Source organism: Alosa pseudoharengus, unplaced genomic scaffold, assembly GCF_046254945.1.
Source record: "Alosa pseudoharengus isolate Yale_2024_CS ecotype anadromous, Long Island Sound unplaced genomic scaffold, YU_APseudo_1.1 YU_APseudo_1.1_scf_6, whole genome shotgun sequence".
In the NCBI taxonomy this organism is placed as follows: Eukaryota; Metazoa; Chordata; class Actinopteri; order Clupeiformes; family Clupeidae; genus Alosa; species Alosa pseudoharengus.
Genome location: NW_027468848.1, coordinates 34,173,640 through 34,193,447, shown reverse-complemented (window position 1 = coordinate 34,193,447; position 19,808 = coordinate 34,173,640). Strand labels below are relative to the sequence as shown.

The 19,808-nt window shown below is 41.3% G+C and overlaps 2 protein-coding genes across 2 annotated transcripts in view; both read right to left on the bottom strand.

The window, feature by feature from the left end:
• Positions 1-202: 202 nt before the first annotated feature.
• b3galt8 (beta-1,3-galactosyltransferase 8) lies at positions 203-1,426 on the bottom strand. The gene has a single exon (XM_076270313.1). The coding sequence runs from the start codon at positions 1,218-1,220 to the stop codon at positions 249-251; it is 972 nt and encodes a 323-aa protein (XP_076126428.1). The 5' UTR covers positions 1,221-1,426; the 3' UTR covers positions 203-248.
• Positions 1,427-1,937: 511 nt separating this feature from the next.
• tncb (tenascin Cb) overlaps positions 1,938-19,808 on the bottom strand; it is a 33,364-nt gene continuing 15,493 nt past the window's right edge. The window contains exons 11-22 of the mRNA XM_076270245.1: positions 18,142-18,411; positions 16,969-17,091; positions 15,841-15,984; positions 15,498-15,617; positions 15,101-15,244; positions 14,374-14,504; positions 13,719-13,851; positions 13,133-13,284; positions 12,577-12,673; positions 11,838-11,999; positions 3,723-3,886; positions 1,938-3,563 (exon numbers count right to left, since the gene is read on the bottom strand). Coding sequence (XP_076126360.1) covers positions 3,453-3,563; positions 3,723-3,886; positions 11,838-11,999; positions 12,577-12,673; positions 13,133-13,284; positions 13,719-13,851; positions 14,374-14,504; positions 15,101-15,244; positions 15,498-15,617; positions 15,841-15,984; positions 16,969-17,091; positions 18,142-18,411 — 1,751 coding nt within the window. The 3' untranslated portion in view covers positions 1,938-3,452. The remainder of the gene's footprint in view (positions 3,564-3,722; positions 3,887-11,837; positions 12,000-12,576; positions 12,674-13,132; positions 13,285-13,718; positions 13,852-14,373; positions 14,505-15,100; positions 15,245-15,497; positions 15,618-15,840; positions 15,985-16,968; positions 17,092-18,141; positions 18,412-19,808) is intronic.

Genomic DNA, 19,808 nt, shown 5'->3' with positions numbered 1-19,808 from the left:
GAGGTATTTGGATTGCATATCATAGAGAAACAAACTTACATGCTTAACCACCATTCCAGCATTTGGGAATGCAAAAGAGGTATTTGGATTGCATATCATTAATTTGGATTCCCCTGTAATCAAACTTCACAAGGAAACAAAAACTCTGAATATTATAAATAATAATAATTATTATTATTATAATATTCAGTGTAATGCTACTTGAGTCATAAGTCACACAAGTCACAAACAGCTGTACATGCAGGCTATTAACATGTACCATTGTTTTTTTGAAAATCTGGCCAGTTTTTCAAGAGCTCAGATGGAGGAAAGTCTACAACTAGGACAAGTTTGGCAAAAGTACATCTGTCATAGTCCAGGTGACGTACTTCAAAGAGATTTCGCAGCCAAAACATGCTTCTGCCATATACAGGCCTGACACCCAGTATATTCAGACATAATCCCACATAGACATCTTCTAATGGAATTGGACGCACAAATCTTGAAGCCATTGATATCTTTGCTGCAAGGTCTGCTGAGAACACATACCCAGCCCCCGAAACATAGGGTGGAAATGAAGTATCTGGATAGATGTCTTTTGACAAATACCATTTGCTTTTTTCATCCCTACGAGGCATGCCATCATTGATGACTGAGCCAATGATGTAATTCTTTTTTGCAGGAAAAGGCAACATGTTGATGAGGTAATAAACATTTAAAAAAATATCTGCATCAATTTTCATAACATATGAGGCACTCTGGCAATAAGTGGCAAGCCAGTTCATCATCATCATAGTCTTCACAGTCAGATTGTGATAGCTGTCCAAGAAGTCCATCAGAATGATGTCAGCATGCTTCAAGTTCTCTTCGGCAAGAGCGTTTATTGCATTCTCTCCCTCTTCTCCTTTCAAGACACCGACGAAAAAGAGTTTGACCATTTTGACGTTAGAGACCAAATCTCGCTGTCCCCACGAATTCCTAACGGCGTCCCTCGACCCGCTATCACCAGGTGCTACCGGAACCATCAATACCAGATACGGATTGTGTTCACACGCTAAAGGTTGGTTCAAGATGTATTCATAAGTTGACGGTGATACAACTTTGTACAAGTCCTTCGCAATCGGCGTGTGCCGACTGATTCTTTTTTCCTCGGAGTCATATACGATGTTCAAAAGGGTTTCCACTAAAAAAGCCATTAATCCAGCCAGGAGTAGATATTTTGCTAACCTATAATATCTCATTCTTAAAATCTGTTTTCAGACAGCCTGTTAGGGTGGTGGAAAGAGCCAACTTGATTTTCTCGTCTTTCTTACCGAAAACTCCTGATAGGGTACGGGTTGAAGTAGGCTACACCGGCCCGTCAAGCCACTCCCAGGTTTATAATGCTGGTTGTGGAGAATAAATAGGCTACAATGCAGTCTTCCTACGTGATGCGTCATACCAGATAAGTCATCTGCGAACCACAGCCTATAGGCTCATTGTAGGATAGGCTATACGCTTTTACTGTGGTTTTTGACCGATCTGTTTTCTTAACCTTAGGCTACTTAAATAACACACATGCTCTTCAAGATGACAGAGGTGTGGCCTGTCATGGCTAGTAAAACACACGTGACAGCTACATATTTGCTTGTCAGGCTGTTTTTTGGTATGTCATTGGGACACAATAAATACAAGGTTTACCGACATCTTCATGTTAATCGTTTAAAGTAACATTTTGATTCCGTATAACATATTTTGACTAACGGCGCATATTTGATTAATAGTGTGTAGCTACTTTAATAGTTTGCCCATGCAACTAGGCCTACTCACCGAATAGGCTTCTTTTTTTCAAATGCATGCAGTACCTTGTGCTAAACCAGAAGTTGATCTGGTTTCATCCAAAAAAGTACTGTTTCTATAACATATTCAAACAACAATATTGTAAACAAAATTTGTTTTATTGTAATAGGGGTTACAAAGAAACACCTGTTGTTCACCCAGATTTTAAAAAACAAACAAACAAACAAACAAACAAATTCCAATACCAAACAAGAAACTTAATTTACACAGGTATTCCATGGGGTCAGTGGTTAAGTCTACTGGCGTAGCAGGGAATGAGACCACGGGGAGGCTGTGGATTTGACAATAAAGACAATTTGTAAATCAACTAAATCTTTGTACAGTGCTTTACACAAACACACAATACTGATGTAAGTGAAAATGGCCATTTGAAGAAGTAAATGTCCATTCTTTTGTATTATTTGTCACAAGAGTCCTCTCTGACGTCCTGTGTCTTATACTTTCTTGTTGATATCTTTCAAATTCAGTTATCATTATATATTGAATAGGTCCTGCCTCAAGCTATTTAAAAACTTAAAAAAAATCTATTTGTCTTTTGTCCCTCTACGTGTCCTAACTTCAAAAGGTGATAGGATAGGGCATGGAACTGAACCCAAATGCATATTTTTTTTTTACATAGAGTGTTCATTGCACAGTGCCTGCACAGCCTACAACAATCAGAAACCGGGGGAAATGTGAGATCCGTCGTGCATGGCATGCCTGATAACTTGCTGGGACAGTTGACAAGAAGGTTCCAATATACTTTTGCTGTTATGTTTTTGTCTTGTTGTCTATTTGACCAGACTGAGAAGGTGTTGGACAAGGGAGATAGGAAGGGCAGGCGGGGAATGGTTTACTGGGGAAAGTCACACACAGACTAACACAGACTAGGCTCTCTGGGGCCTCTCCACTTGACATGCTGGATCTTTAGATTGAAGTCCTTCATTTTCTCAAGAGTAAGCTCATTGTGTTCCACGGACGTATTTTGCTCTGACACCCCCCACCCCCACCCCCACATGTGCTCCCAGGTGTAGATTAGGAGTTTAGTAAGAAATGGTGAATTTTTTCTGTTGATAATTTGTGAAGAGGCACCAAAAAAAAAAAAAAAAACTATGATATCACACACAAACAGTCTGCCCTCTCTGCAAAACACCGATATCAAAACTGTCACAGTATGACATGTGGAAACCAAGAACGCGGTGTGTGTGGTGTAAAAAGTACAAGCACCGAGCCAGACTGGTTGGAATGTGCGTAGGCATGTTGTCACATTTTGTTCAAACAGTAGGTACAACTGTCTTTGGTGTTCCACATTATATGCACAGGTTACCTTTCCTGTGCTTACACCATGTGCTTGAAGTCCATATTTCAGTAATAGGTGAGATGTTGACAGCATTCACACTGCACACAACCGTGAGTTCCAGGACACTTTGAAGGGCACTGGTTTAGGATCTAACATGAGAGAATACAAAAAGAATGGGAGAAACTACAGACTTATGAATAGGATGAGAGCGAGAGAGAGAGAGATGAAGAGAGAGAGAGATGGAGAACACGATGGAGAGAGGTGGCTGGGCTCAGGGCAGTGGCTTTGGTAGCTGAAGGGGGTGATTCTGACTCAGGAAGGGTAGAGTGGGTTCAATGGGGAGAGATGTGGACGTTTATGATCGTTTCCTTCTGCCCTCGAAGTTCCTGAAGTTGGCGGGCCGCATCTTCATCTCAGCGAACTCAATGGAGTGTTCGTGACCCTTCCAGTGAAACCAGTTTACGCCCTGACAATCAAAACAATTCACGCTGATCAGCATAATATCAGGTACACACAGGTACAAATACTTCATTCACAGGCAACATCTTTTTGAAAAATGTATAATTTAGAACCACCCACATACAATTTCATCATAGTCATTGTGACATCATGCCCATGTTCTTACCTTGCTGTGGCTGTTATCTCCATATCGTCCCATGACGTTGACACGATGGCAGTTCTTATACCAGAAAGCACCCTTGTAAGACAGGGCACAGTTGGTGACAGCAATGTCATTGTCATGGTCATAAGTTGAGAAGGGTCGACCGTGATGGTAGGTCATGGAATCTCCTAATGAAAGATGGATTGACAAAATGTTAGGCCGAGGATATTGAGAAATCCTAAACTCTGATGCGTGGACAGGTTGCACACTAAAGTCATACACAGACAGAAATGACATTCAGGATCCCAAACAGAAGGTCCCGAGTATTATAGAAAGAGACTGGGCTCACAAACACGTTATCCTCCTCCGATATCCCTTTAATAAAATAATTGTTTAAAAATCACATAATCCTCTTTTAGACATTTTTTTTTCAGTTTGCTTTAGTAATCAACCCTCCACAAGTCCCTCAACAAAGTCACTGAGCCAATAAAAAGAAGAGCTTGTCTCGTCATGTATCAACGATGTCACTGAGCCAATAAAAAGAAGAGCTTGTCTCGTCATGTATCAATAAACTTCAACTGTGAGACCCGCCCCACAGGCTAATACATCACAGAATGACATCACAGCAGAAATATCTGTTATATAAGACACAGATACCTGTACCCTTGTAGATGGTTTGAACAAATGTTAGCGAGGCAACTGAAAGTGAATTTAAATTCATTTCATTTTTTTAACAAAACATGCCATTTTCTTATGAATTTTGGTCGATGTGCTTAAACTGTTTGTAAAAGGAACGCTGAAACTGAGACACTTGTGGTTTTAACTTCCTGTGTTTGTCTTGGCTTGCATTATAGAATTACCTGGGGGCGTGTCTATGGGGGTTACAACCTTCAAACTTCATATTTAAGAATAAGTATGCATATGCATAAATTTAAGTAGGTGGTAGTGTACGTTTTAATGATCAAATTAATTAATTCATTTATTATGACCGCCGCTAGCGAAGCTAGCGAAGCGGTCATATAGGGATTGTCAAAGTTTTTTTTTTTTTTTCCGTCATCTACTTCCTGAAATTTTGGTCAACGATACCCGGGGCACCGAAACACCGGGGCACATGAAATTTGGTGGGTATGTAGCCCCACTAGACTTTTACGGAAAAGTTTTTCCTAAATAACTACCTGAACCGTGGCACCGAGGATGAAGAAATTTTTATGGTATGTTGGTCTCAAGGGCCCACATCAACCTAACCCATAATCACTCATTTGTGATTTGCACCCCCCCGGTAAAAATGAAAATGCAATATCATTCTGCTTTAATCGCCCCTCTCTTCAGTAAAGACGTTCAGAACTGCACCAAATTTTATGTGTATGATTAACCTGATATTCTCTGGGGGTATGCCAAGTTTCGTAGAATTTCATCCATGGGGGGGTCTAAAAAATTAAGTTATGTGTACATTTAGTGACTGTACACTCATTGGCCTGTAGATGGTGGTGCACACATATACACATGCACACACACACACAGGCACCCACATACTATCGGTATTAGAACGGCCGATACATAATTACAAATTCAGTAGGATTAAAAGAAAGCCAAAATAAATATTCATCATTATCATCATGGCTGCATTTCCAGTATTGGCGATAAGTAGTCGTTTGTCCACTAGATGGCGCATCGTTGCAGTGAGACGTAATTTTGTTGGAAGTTAATCTAAAGTGGGTTGGAAAGACGCTTCCTACAAGGACAAGACTACAGTAGTTTACCGCAGAGAACGTCTAGGGGTAGGATGATTTCTGCATGACATGTAATTCCAATTTCCTCTTGAAGCCGAAATAAATCGGAGAATGTTTATCGGACATGCTTGTTTTTTACTGCAGGTAGGCTACGTTAATCCTATCAATAGCAGAACGTAGGTAAAATAATGTTACCGTTAGCATGGTTGAGTGATGGAGGCCAATTTGATTATTGATGTAGAAAACCATAAATGCGTTTATAGGCTACCAAGCAAATCGATAACAGCACTAATTGTATCTTTCGACTGTCATCTCATTTGCTTATGACCATAACCTAGGCTACTAACAGGAGCTAAGTGAGCTAGCCACAACACGTTCGCTACGTGATGGTTTTTTAATGGAAAATATATAGGCTACCTGAAAGATAACCTGTCTATGATGCACCCTAAACACCGGGCTGGGACATTTCTGCTCAAGGTCTCAAAAAGCATCTGAGTCAACGTTCATTCCCAAACACCCATATAGGCTACTTCAATCCTCTATTTTCAAAGGTGATTCAAGTAAGGAAGAGCATGGCTCAAAGTAAAGTAACTGAAACTACATAAATTCGTCAAAGTGAATAATTTGTGTCAACTCGCCGCAATGTAGATTTATTAACGCACCCGTGATGATCTACATCTCCATTTAAACCAGATGTTTTAGAGCGCACGTTGAGATGTATTCAGGGCAGGGCTGTACCTACACATATTTGTTGCACGTGCTACAAAAATCATTCTTTGCGATGGATGATTTAGTACCAACGTTACACCGGTCAGATACAGTTTTGCCTATGGCTATTCCGTGAGACTGAGGCGCTTTTTGTTTGTTCGAAGTGCGTGTTTAGGGTGTGAGAGGGGAGTCGATGTGCTTTGATTCCAGCTTGGTAGTTGTAGGCTAGTCTATGCGATTAAAAAACACGTGTGTGTGAAGTATCCAAACAATGATAACGTTTTTTCATTATGGCTGCTTTAGCCACAGACCTTGAGCTACTGTACAGTGGGTTGGGTTCCATTTAGAAGTGTCCACTTCATTCGCCCTTTCCGTGATTCACAGCTACGTGAAATGTACTACTGATATGCAAAACTATTAACTTTTCGCCAAGAGGTGGCAGCTTGATACTGTAAGGTGTAAGCCATTGGTTCCAAAGGAGATTTTATTTGGGTCGCCAGCATAGCGTAGTGACAATTTGTGTTGTGTAATAGGCCTAGCATAGGGCCTACCTTATATAGCTTATAGCAGGGGTCGGCAATTACGTTTGGACCCGGGCCAATTTTTTTTCAGACAATGGCATCGCGGGCCATAGCTTTTGTAATGGGGGGGGGGGGGGGGGGGGGGGGTTATAGGCCTACTATTTAAATTATGAATCATTATATTATATTAAAATAAACATCATCTAACTTTTAAAATGCATTTAATTTAATTCCATTAAAAACGTTTATTTGCTTATGTGCGCTGTTTTTATGCCACCTGCTGCATCTCCTGTCGTCTCTCATGAAACAGGCGACTTGCCTACCAACTTGCCGTAACTAATGTGTACAAATATTATTCTTTTGGATGACGTGTAAATGATTAGCTGAACATTGCTATATGCTAGTTATCGATGCAAAATGTCGTTGTCAAAAGCCTTGAAAAGAAAAATTGATTCAGAATGCAGGACCTACAAAGAAGAATGGAAGCAGAGGTATGTGTTGAGCCTGCCTGCATTTATTAATGCCAAGCCTATTAATTTAACGAAACATAGGCTATTTTTGACCTTGCCCACTGGAAGAGGGAGACAGGACACTTTTGTTTTTTTTTTTGCACAAGATTACGCGCACTCGCGTGCCAATACCGTTCCGACCTGTGCGTCATGGATAACTGCAAGGATGTTCCACCTGTTGTTTTGTCACTTTAGTAGGACTATCATCTATACCTCAATAAATGTTTTGAAATTGATGGGATTGCTGTAGGCCTTTTTTTCTTTTTAAAAACATGGGGTTAAAAAAAAAAAAAATTTTTTTTTTTTTTATTTAAACAGCAAATTAACGTCATCTCGCGGGCCAGATAGAATAGATGGCGGGCCAGAATTGGCCCGCGGGCCACTATTTGCCGACCCCTGGCTTATAGTTTGTTAACAGTCACGGTTTTGTCATAACTCCGATCTATGCCGTTTTGCATTTAGAATAGCTCTAAAACCGGGGGGCGAACACGTCACGGGGGGGCGCCAGTGCGTGGATATCTCAATCGCAAAATTAAACAATATTTCTATCGGGCGCCTACCATGGACTAGGCTGGGTGAAAATCAAAAGATTGCGTCAAAAGATTGAGCTTAACCATGGACCTCATGGTTGCAAAATGCAAGGGAACATGAATCAGCATATTATTTGCACAAACAATAACGGACAGTAGCTCTTCAATTTTGCCCGTTAAAATGTGTATGAACAGTCTCGCAACGCATTTCATGAAGGCCCTTTTGGACATGTCAGTTATTTGCAGTGTTGGGAGTAATGCATTAAAAAAAGTAATTTAATTACAGTAATGCATTGCTTTTTGCTGTAATGCAGTAATGTAAGGCATTACCAATACAATTTCAGTAATATTTTACTCGGTACAATTCTCAGTAACTGAAGTTACTTTGCTTTTTAATCCAAAATTGAGAAATGCTCAATTGGCACCAGAGAAGATTATCCAAGAATTAAAAAAGTCATCTATGCTGGTCCTGGAATTTGATTGCCTTGTTTAGATGACTGTAGAAAGGGAATTTGAGTTATCTCTGCCATTCATGCAACAGATCTAACATGGTTAGGCTATACTTCTCATTTCAAGCAGTGAGAATAACTAAAATGTTGCTTTTACAGACAGAGATCACAGCCATTATTCTCAAACATAATTTGCATTAAGTCTACACCACTGTAAGTGGAAGGAAAGGCAACCAGCAATGATGAGAACCATTTAAAGTCAACATACAATTTCACTATGGCTATATTTTACTATATCAAGTTGTGAGTGACCTTTCGCCTTTGGGGCCTACATTGTCCCATGAGCCATAACTGCAACCATTATATTGTTCTTTTGTTAGCCTTAAGCCTAGCTCAGTCATTATGCCATACCACATCACCTCCTGCCATGTGATGAGCAGCATTGAACACATGAAGATCTATTGAGAACACCAAATCCATATTTCCTGTTATTTTGGTGAAAGTAATGTAAACGTAGTGTAATGCCTTACAATTCAAAGACAGTAATATTGTAATGTAACAAATTACTTTGAGATGACAGTAACAAGTAATAAATAATGCATTACACTTTTGAAGTAACTTGCCCAACACTGGTTATTTGCACCACTGGGTAAAACGGCATTTAGTTTTAGACTACTGGTATTTAATTTGTGCATTGACAATAAAGCTGAATATCATTTGAACTAGATGACTAAACTTATGCATATGTAGAAGAAGAAACATTCACAAAAATCCATGACATGACATCTCTTCTTGATAGCTGTTGAAAACTGCATGGAACTGACAGGGATTGTTTTATTTAATAATAAATAAATAAATACATTATGCTGCTACCTTCTGCTTTTCCCAAATACAATGTAGCCTACAGGTGTACCTTTCATCAGTCCAGTTGCAATGGATGGACTGTGATGAACTGCCCTACTTGTGATTGTTTAAAGATTTTAAAGGTTTTATAACAATGTTACAGATTTTTTGGCCCAGAAACAAATCTATTCACCTTTGCAGCGCCAGTAGGCTACTTTGTGTGTGGAATGTGTGCAAACACACATTCCAAACAAGCATACACACAAAAGTTTCAAGAGTGGGGGATGGAGTAGAAGATGGAGACAAATTCATTAATATGATTTATTTTCGCGGAATGGATGTGCAGGACTGAGCGGCGGTCATATTTTGTACCGCTACGCGGTACATCTAGTTTTCTCTCTTTTTATCATTTAAGAGTGTGTGAAAGTTGAGTTTTTTTTTTCATTCATTCACTTCAGTTTGTATTTCTTACAGAAACATGTGCTGTATGTGTAATGTGTCTTAATGCTTGGCAGGCTAGTCTGGGGGACAGGGAAGGGAGCAGTAATTAAGGAATCATAATTCATAAAACATTTCCAAAATCATTTTCATGGCACATAGCCTCATAACATGACGAACGCCACTGCTGCCATCGTCTGAGCGGCCCTCTATAGGCGATCACCGACCTAGCAACTTTTTGTGTTCGGATAGGAACACTGGCCATTCCTACCCACTGGCCATTCCTACCTCCACCCCCCTCCCCCTCTGAAATCGAAATGGAAAAGAGCTGGTATGCTACAAGAATTCAGAGATCTCTCTACAGACTGCTGTCGGTGCATTCCCTCTATATTATATCGGAGTTATGTTCATACTTTGTAGTGTTAATTTTGTCACCTATTTTTAATTTAGTCTTAGTCTTAGTCTTGTGACGAAATGTCCTTTTTAGTCTTTGTCATATTTAGTCATTCAAATATCATTTTTGTTAGTCAAGTTTTATTATTATTATTATTATTATTATTTATTATTAAGGATTATTGGTGCTTCACTCCCCTCCCTGAAGGACATTTACACCACCCACCTCACCCGCAAGGCGACCAAAATTGTGAGTGATGCAAGTCACCCCGCTCACAATCTGTTTGATCTACTGCCCTCTGGGAAGAGGTACAGAAGCCTGCGCTCCCGCACTACCAGACTCACCAACAGCTTCATACACCAAGCTGTTAGGATGCTGAACTCTCTCCCTCCTCTCCCCCCTCCACCCTCAGCTACATAACATCCTGGACATTGGACCCACAATGGCCGCCTGCACCACTCCACTTGCACACTTGTACACTTTGCAACTTGTTGCTGTTGTCCTGAAAACACAACACTTCTGCTGCTCTTACATAACTTGCACCACTATGCCACTTTATTTCTTACTTAGGTCAAACAGAACTACCTCAGCCTCTTATTGGCCTGACTTTGCACTAGTATTTTATTTTATTGACTGTCTATGCACAATTTCAACCAAATTTTGCTGCTCTTATTTTTTCATTATATGTGCCCTCTTATTTACTTATTTACTTACTTTTTTGTTTACTTGAATGTTATGTTTGTCTGTGGACTTAAAATTGGTAAAATATGTCTTGTCTCCACCGTGGGATAGTGAGAAACGTAATTTCGATCTCTTTGTATGTCTGGAACATGTGAAGAAATTGACAATAAAGCTGACTTTGACTTTGACTTTGAAGTTTTAGTCGACTAAAAGTCTCGTCATTTTAGTCTAGTTTTAGTCAGAAGAAAACTAAAGGCACCTTAGTCTTAGTCAGTTTTAGTCAAAACATTTTAGTCTTTTTTTATAACTAATTATTTCTGATTACCATTTGAGTCAACATCTCACATGTCACATCTCAATTTTCCAACAATATTGTGTGTCCACAGGGCTACTCGTCTGTTATAATTACTCATTCTGATTTTTTGTCAGTCAGTATGTTTACATGCACAGGTAAGTCAAGCTGCAGTTATAGCTCGGCTGGGATTTGACCACTGTCATGATATTCGTAGACCAGTGTTTCTCAATGTGTGGTCCGGGGACTACTGGTGGTCCGCAAGCTATCCCAAGTGGTCCGCGAGCAGACGTGGTAAAATATAATATGAGTTGTTTGCCTACAGGAGCATAAACTCATTCGGAATATTTTGAAAACGTAACAGCTAGATATTCTGTCTTCTCATTTTGTAGACGAAAATGAAGAGAGATTTTATCTTAGTTTTTATTTCATGCAAAACATTTTAGTCTCGTCTTTTTTCGTCAACAATAATGCATCTTAAGATAGTCTTAGTCAGTGTTTCAGGACATTAATGCCGTCTCGTCATCGTCTCGTCTTAGTCATGAAAAAAAAGGTCGTTGACGAACATATTTCCTCTCGTCTCGTCTGACGAAATTAACACTAATACTTTGTAGCTAAAGACGCATATTTAATTTGATTATTATCGCGCTTCTCACCTGTAGGGGGACCCAGAGAGCAAATCTTCTTTAGTGCTGCTTTACTGTAATATTTACTTAGTAACTAGGGATTATAATAAATGCCATTCATTTGATTTGTTATGAGACTTAGACATTTAATAGAGTGGTATAAAAGTCGTGGATCTTTTGTTTGCTTTGACTTTTATGATTGATATTACCTCACAATATCTGATTGATATTACCTCACAGTCTCTTGCAAGAAACTAGTGATAAACCTGGAGGATCTTTGCCATGTGGAATGCACAACACTCAATAGACACTATGTACTCCATAGATTCGAAAGAGCTTTACAGCTGCATGTGTGGCCACTACATAATATATTACTGAGGAAACTGTAGTACTACTGAGCAACTACACAGCCACGTACCTGCTGTGCCACTGTAGCCTCCGACGTGCACCTTGTAGCGGCTACGCGGTTCAGACACAGAGAACTTATCGTACTGAGCGTAAACCGTCTCGCCCTTGTCTCTGAGGTCCACACGAAGTTCATACTGACCAGAGGAGGTGATCTTGTGCAGGTTTGAAAGACCTGCAGGAGAAGTGGTAGGTAGATCAGTCGCATGGTCCAAGACAAATGGTGAATACAAAATCATTTTCTAAAATATAGATCTAAAATAACAAATTGATTCCATGCACTGGTTTCTTTTGTATTCACAGCCTCTGTGTTCTCACACATTTTGTACAATTTTCTTTTTTTTTTTTATTAAAGGAGAATTCCGGTGTGATTTTGACCTAAAGTGTTTTGAAACATGATACCGAGTGTGAACGTATGTCTCATAGCCCATCTCGGCTTGTCCCCTGCACTCCCGTGTGGAGATACATTGAGCCTCGTAAATGGTGTAAAACAGTGATTTATTTGCATGGCTATGCCGATGCCGAGGCAACACCATTGACCGCCTTGTTGGTAGCATCGGCTAACTAGCGCCAGATTTCGGAGTGCAGGGGACAAGCCGAGATGGGCTATAAGACATACGTTCACGCTCGGTATCATGTTTCAAAACACTTTAGGTCAAAATCACACCGGAATTCTCCTTTAAGATACTCTGAAACTAAACAAGCCAGCATGGGCATTTGGACAATGGCACACTTTGATAATGATCACGTACCCAACCAGAACTCATCATTTAGATCACCAAAGCCGGCGGTGTAGTTTCTCCAGTTACGGAAGAATTCCACCTTCCCGCTCTGGCGTCTCACAAAGACCTGTAAGACAAAAGGGAAGCCAGTTAGTTCAGTTGAGTTTATAGCAATGCACACATCCAGACGAGTATGCCACTCAAGGATGTCACCTAATGATTGAGGATGATGGACTAAGGAGCAAAGGCCTGAACATGCTAACAGTGCAAGGACTGGTCTGATTGACTAATTAGTACTAATTAGCACAGTAGTATTTATTGACTGACATGGTGATGGGCCTAGCAGTTATATTTATACATTTACAACACTATCCTTCACTTTATATTTTTTCAATTTACTATTTTTTTGTTATAAATTCTCTATATATATTTCTTTTGATGTGTTTTCTTACTGTTATTTGTACCATTGTGGTGCTGAGCGACTGGAAGGTATATTTTCTCCTTGGGGATTATTGAAGTTCTATCTATCTATCTATCTATCTATCTATCTATTATCTATTATATGTAAGTATATATTTTTTCTCACAATCCAGCCACCCCCATCTGTGGTCATGTCACAGTAGACTTGCAGAGGCTGGCTCTCATCTCCGCGCAGGTAGACGGTATAAATCCCAGAGGTGGTCTCTCCATTCAGCAGGGCCTGGGAGCAGTCCTTAGGGTGTTTGTACAAGACACCGACTACACAAACACAACAGAACAGAGTGTCACCGAGTCACGTTACTGCAAACATACTGAGTGAGTGTGCTAGTGTGGGAGTGATGAACAACACAGATGAATAAACAAGTGAACGAGTGAATGCATGAATGAATGGATGAGTGAATTAATGAATGAGTGAGTGAATGAGTAAGTGAGTGAGTGAGTGAATAAATGAGTGAGTGAGTGAGTGAGTGCATGAGTGAGTGAGTGAGTGAGTGAATGAGTGAGTGTATGAGTGAGTAAATAAATGAGTGAGTGAGTGAGTGAATGAATGAATGAATGAATGAAGGAGTGAGTGAGTGAAATGAGTGAGAGAGAGAGTGAGGGTTTTGAGAGCATTTTGAGAATGAGTCAGTGTATGAGAGTTGGATTTGTATGAGAGCTGGGTTAAGCTGAGAGCGTTTCACGGAGCTCACTGGTGGTGAAGGCGGTGGTGATGACTCGACTCCTCTTGGGCCCGGCCAGAGCCTGCAGTTTGACGTCATAAACGGTGGAGGCGCTGAGCTGGGACATGCTGTACGAGGTGGCAGTTGGGCTGAGGACCACTTCCTGAAATAGAAACATCACTCATGGCCCACTGACACACTTTCTATTTCCATCTGTTTGAGTGCCTGAAACAAGCAGGCTCAAATGACTGTCAAGTCCTTATTTTTTAGATATTTTTAGGATCAATTCTATTCCATTTCATCTATGTGTCTCTCTACCTCTTTATAGTATTTTTCATTCTTCTTCAAAGCTTGGATGTGTGTTGTTGCATTCTGTCTTTTCAAAGGAGTTTCTGTCCTCACAAAACTATTGAATATTTGAATATAAAATATACTCTGTAATTCTCCTTCAGTGAGGGGCAGGAAGATCTCTGTTTATGTAAAGGCCAACGCCCACTGGCGACGACATTTGTGTCTATGAATTAAACGCTCAAGAGATTTTTCTAAACTGTGGCGTCACTTGATACGTGTCAGACGCCGCCAGTGGCCGTTGGCCTTAAGTGTGTTGGAGGTCCTTGTTTTTAATATTCACCCTGTTAGTCACCTTATCTTCCACACCACTCACGAGAGAGGGCAGAGCACTTACTCTGACAGTGCCATCGACGGACTCGAAGCTGAGAATGTAGCCGCTGATATCAGCGCGTGGGGGCTTCCACGTCAGCATGGCACTCTCAGTCTGGATGTTACTGGCCGCTAGGTCCTTGGGGGCATCCACATCTGAAAGCAAGAAGGCACCCTATTAGCACATGCCCCAGGTCTGACCTCAGTGCTGTTATGACAGTGGTGTTAGCACATTTATTTTAAACAAAACTGTGACAGTGAGTAATGGGTTCTGTTGAGACTATTGTGCTATGGTCTTGTAGCACTGGTGCTCTGTGGCCTTGGCCCCCCTCTGCACTCTTCTGAGGTTTTGGCTCCAAAATGTACATTTACATTTATTAATTTAGCAGATGCTTCTACCCAGAGTGACTTACATGTCAACTATATTACATGGGCAGAGCAATTCAGGATTAAGTGCTTTGCTCAAGGGCACAGCTATGGAAGCCGGGAAATTGAATCCACAACTTTTCAGGCCACTGCATGGTAACCCAGCTCCTTAGTCACTACGCTACCACTGCCCCATGCTATTGTATTTTAGCACTGTTATTGTGCTATTGTCTTGTAGCACTCTTGTTCTGTGGCCTTGGCACCCCTCTGATGTTTTGGCTTCAGGGTCCTAGCACCATTTATATTATGGTCTCGGTGCATGGTTACTCTGGGCAATGAAAAGATGCCTGAGCCTCTGAGCAGTTCTAAGGGGTTTATAAGCCTACCGGTGGTGAACTCTGTGGTGGTGGCGGCACTCTTGGCAGAGTCGCGCACGGCGTAGACTTTGACCGTGTAGTGAGTGGCCGGGGTCAGGGAGGTCATCTCGAATTCCACAGTGTTGCCTGAAACTCGTTCCATCACTGGGCCAACTACATGTTCAGAGAAACGAGAAGTATTATTAGTGAGACAGAAGAATGATATTTCTGACCATGAAAATAACAATAATATCTTATGAAGCCTGTGAAGACATAATAACAAGCCCGTTATCACAACATTTTCATTTGTCCTCACAGTCTTAATTGCTTTCATAATTTGTGTATTTTGTTCTTTCTGGGTTTCTGTAATTTAAGACAACACGTGGCTGTTCTCAGACACTAGAGGGCAGTGTTGTTCTGTGGGTACCTGTGTCGGCGCTGTAGGTGATGACATAACCGTCCACAGTGGCGATGGCAGGCTGCCAGAGAAGCAGGGCCTCTGTGTCTGTGATGTTCATGGCCATCAGGCCACGGGGCTTATCCAACGCTTAATCGTGGGGGAAAAAACACACATGCGCGCGCACACACACATACACACACACACACACACATGCACACACACCATTTCACACAGACATACGCAAGTTCATGTTATGGCAGATAATAACCCAGTCCATGAGGAAATCATATCAAGCTAGATTTAAACGTGTAATAAGCTGCGCTTTTGGCATTACAGAAGGGCATTAGGGAGATATTGAGCTGATGCGTACCAGTTGTGATTGTATCAGAACCAGGCTCACTCTCCTCCAGGCCTTTGACGGCAATGACGGTCACTTGGTAGGTCACCCCAGGGGTCAAGTTCGGCAGCACGGTCTGAGACTCTGCTCCGTCCACAGTCACAGTCATGGGGCTTCCTGTCGAGGAGACAAAAGACCATGTATAGTAAGCACAAGTAAAAGAGAAGGCAGTGTGAGAGAGAAGGCAGCGTGAAATTCCATGGAATTAACCAATCTGTATCCACTTTTTTTCAATTGGTATTTCAACCAATTGGATTTTCACTGGATGTTTTGATGGTTCAAGAGAGGATTACTGTGCCAGGCTGAGCAAGCCAGTGTTTTTTCTGCAATTCCTTGTAAACAGGTGTATTCACTTTAATAAATCATCTCACCCCTGCACTCCCTTTCTCTGTTGGTCATTTAACCATTTAGAGCATTTAGCAAATTAATCAATATATAAAAAAGAAATTTGGCTCATTAAAAACTGTACTCAGTTTTATGTGATATATGCTTGTGGTCAATCAGTAACATGACTTTATTAGCACCAACTATTTTTAACCTGGTGGAGTCTTTTCAAAGGACAATACAGAACAGAAAAAAAATGACAAAGCCAAAGATCCACTAGGGGGCACTATTGGTTTAGCAATGCACTTCTGAAAAGTCTATCAAAAGAGTGATGCAGGATGTGAGACATCTAGGAGAGGAAGGCCAGACTCTAGTGATGAATGGCATCCTTAAACAGTTTCAGATGAGGACATCTGCGGGTGTCTGAGTCTGTGATTTGAAAACCTGCTGCCCGACTGCGTTGAAAGAGCACAAAAGATGTTGAAGAGCTGAGAGTAATGAACACTTAATAATAAGCAAGGGACCATGGTTAGGTTATGCAACACTTGCGTCAGAAAGAGAGCTACTGGAAGTAAATGGACGTTATGTTCTTAGAAGATTTCCATTAGAAATAAATCATAAAATTCAGAATTAATGCCCGGGTCTCCAGTCACACGAAAGAACAACACCAGTAAAGACATTCAAATCAACATCACTGCCTTCAGAATTTAAATTAACCATTAGTTAACCATTAGTTACCTCACTAATCATTAGTTAGTAGGTTGATGTTGCACTTACCTCCCTGTAGGGGCACATAGGACACCCGGTAGCTGTCCACGCGGGCACGAGGCACACTCCAATGGACGGTGGCAGACGTGTCAGTGACATCAGAGAAACGGATGCCCTTGGGCATTCCTAAGCCTGCAGAGAAGTCGAAGACAACGAGAGGACAAGACAGAGTTAACCCATTAGTGAATGTGGGTGACTGTCCACATCAAGAGCCAGATCAGGAGCCAGGCCCGTTGCATCATCTGTCTGCAAGACTGACCTGCTACAAAGAGTGGAGGAAACAATCACCCATTCGAGTATTGTTATGGTGTATAATAAAGGAAGTATCAGAGGTGTTAAAAAAAATGGAGAGAGCATTTCAATGTTTCCATCTTAAATGGAGGACACACAAACAAAGAGACCATGACTTAAGGCCTTCTCAGTGTTGAGCCATGTCTCCAAACCTTGCGTGACAGACTTTTGAACTGGATTTGAACTCAGCCCCATTACAGGATCACAAAAGCCAAGCATGCAACATCAAGAATCAGGAGCAATACTGCCCTAGAACGTAGTGGACAGATAGACACAGACAATGATGGAAATACACACACGCACATATACAAAGACCCACATACAAGCACACAAGCATGGGTAACCATCCAAAAAACATTAATTTACAAGTCAACCAGACAAGAAAAAACGACACGAAAAAGGACAGGACAAACATTGAAGACCATGAGAAAGCAGGAAAAATACGTCGACATGAATCTCCTGAGTGGTTGGTAGCTAATGATACAACTGGAAACCGCTTCAGTTGATGTGGTTTTGGGCCGCCTGCACATGAGAAGATCCAGGAGCAATGACAGACAAATGGTAAGACAAACAGTTATATGACGTTTAGACAGATTTGTATCTGGACGAACGTGTTGGTTAGTCTTTGTTACAATGCAAAACAGATGTAAGACTATTTCCTTATTGAGCGAAATACTTGAGACCACTTTGTTAGAACACTGAAGATAAGACACAAATGTCATATTAGTCCAACTGGACATTTGTGTGGAGTAGAGAAGTATCAGGGTGATGTTGATTTCATAGGTGAGAGGGGTTATGGGACATCTGAATTAAACGCTAAGTGTTGTGGGTCTGTCCACTAGCTTGCGGTGCCCTTCTAAGCTGGCGCCACACAAATGGAAAAGCAAATACCTGTTTTGGCTGCACCAGAAAGGGGTGGGAATCGACGTTCCAAAATGACGCCGTAGAGTTCAATTTGGTACTCTGTGCCCTCCAAAAGATCTGAGATGACCTTTGTCCTCTCGTCGCTGGACACAGTGAACTGCTCAAACGAACCAACTGACCCATCAGAAACGCTTATGACAAAGCTATCAAAGACGTTCTCCGGGGCGCTCCAGGCCAGCTTGAAGCTCGTAGGCGTGATGTCCGACACAAACAGGTGTTCCACTTCCGGCTCCATCTCTGGGTGACAAGGGTACAATAAGTTTCATCCTCCACTGTGGACTCCAAAAAACAAACTCGGAAAACAGTAGTGAAGGAACAAGAAGCTACTGTGTTAATCTGGACAGAGAGAGGCTGTGCGAAGAAAATCAAGGCCACTTTCATGCTCCATCTGATTTTTAGTCATCAAGGCAAGATTGAGGTTTTCATTGAAGGCCAAGAACATTATATATCTATGGCAACCTCACAAGCATGCTCACTAGCCTCTGTTAGACAGTATGTGTTATACAAGCCATTCAACTCCTTTCAAGAGGTTAGAATATATTGGAAAAGATAATAGTCAGTGTTATTCTTGGTTAGAGACAAGCAGAGTGAGTGGTTAAGAATCAAAAAAGAATCAAAAAGTGAGAGTGAGTGGTTAGTTTGAAATATATTCTTTACCACCAGTATGCAATATCAGTATTTTCCTTTATCTGATACATACATGTTTCAAAGACTGAATCTTACAAAACACCCAAAGGTAGTGTACATTAAAAAGGTTGTTCTCCATGTGGGTTAAATGTTTGACTACTGTTGAAGATACCATTGTTTATAATATTTCCTCCAGCATTTCCTACACTGTTGTGAAGATGTGTCATAATATTTATGACTTCCATTCTCTGCTATTTTAAGTTCATAAGTTGCTGATGAACATTTTTCTGATTGTTCCACTACAATGTAAATGTTTTTGCTCGGTTATAGCCCGGGTTATCATGACATGCTTTACAATGGGAGACACTGTTTACAGGTCAATTGCCTGGGCTGCATATAAGCAGAGGAACTGAAAGCAGGAGGATAGTGTAGCTGTGTGGAGAAAGTGCTCTGAGCTGAGGAGAAGCGTTCATGTTCGGACTGCACTCCACCCTAATTAAGTCAAGAAGCTTCAAGAAGAACGGAAGAGTGGTTGGCTGGAGAAGCCAGCGAGATTCTGAAGTGGTCTGGACGGGGAAGTGTCTTCATAAACAACGCAGCCTTTGGCAAGGCTCTCCGACTAAAACAAACACTCGTAACTCTTTCATACTCCACTTCTAAACGAAGATCTAACCCGTAGCCTTCAATCGTTCTTTATGTCTTTTTCTCCCCCCCCCCCATTGCTTTCTTCTCCTCCCTGATGACAGTATATGACGAGAAGCTGACAAAGGCGTTTGTTGTCTGCGTAAGTGGTGGAAATGAGAGCCAGAGTGGCAGGGTCCCGCTAAGCTGTCCTTCTTCATTAGGGTCCAGGCGTGCTTCACATGCTTTGTCAGGGGAGCGAGGGGGGGGGGGGGGGGGGAGAGGGCATTGAGGGGGAGCTTGATACTTCAGGAGTGCTAACATGTGGTAGCCAGGGATCACTTTTCTCCAAACTGCCCTCAGCTAACTCAATCTGTGCGCACAAA

Coding starts and splice junctions, on each gene's coding strand:
- b3galt8 (XM_076270313.1), bottom strand. CDS start 1,220: ATGAGATATTATAGGTTAGCAAAATATCTACTCCTGGCTGGATTAATG.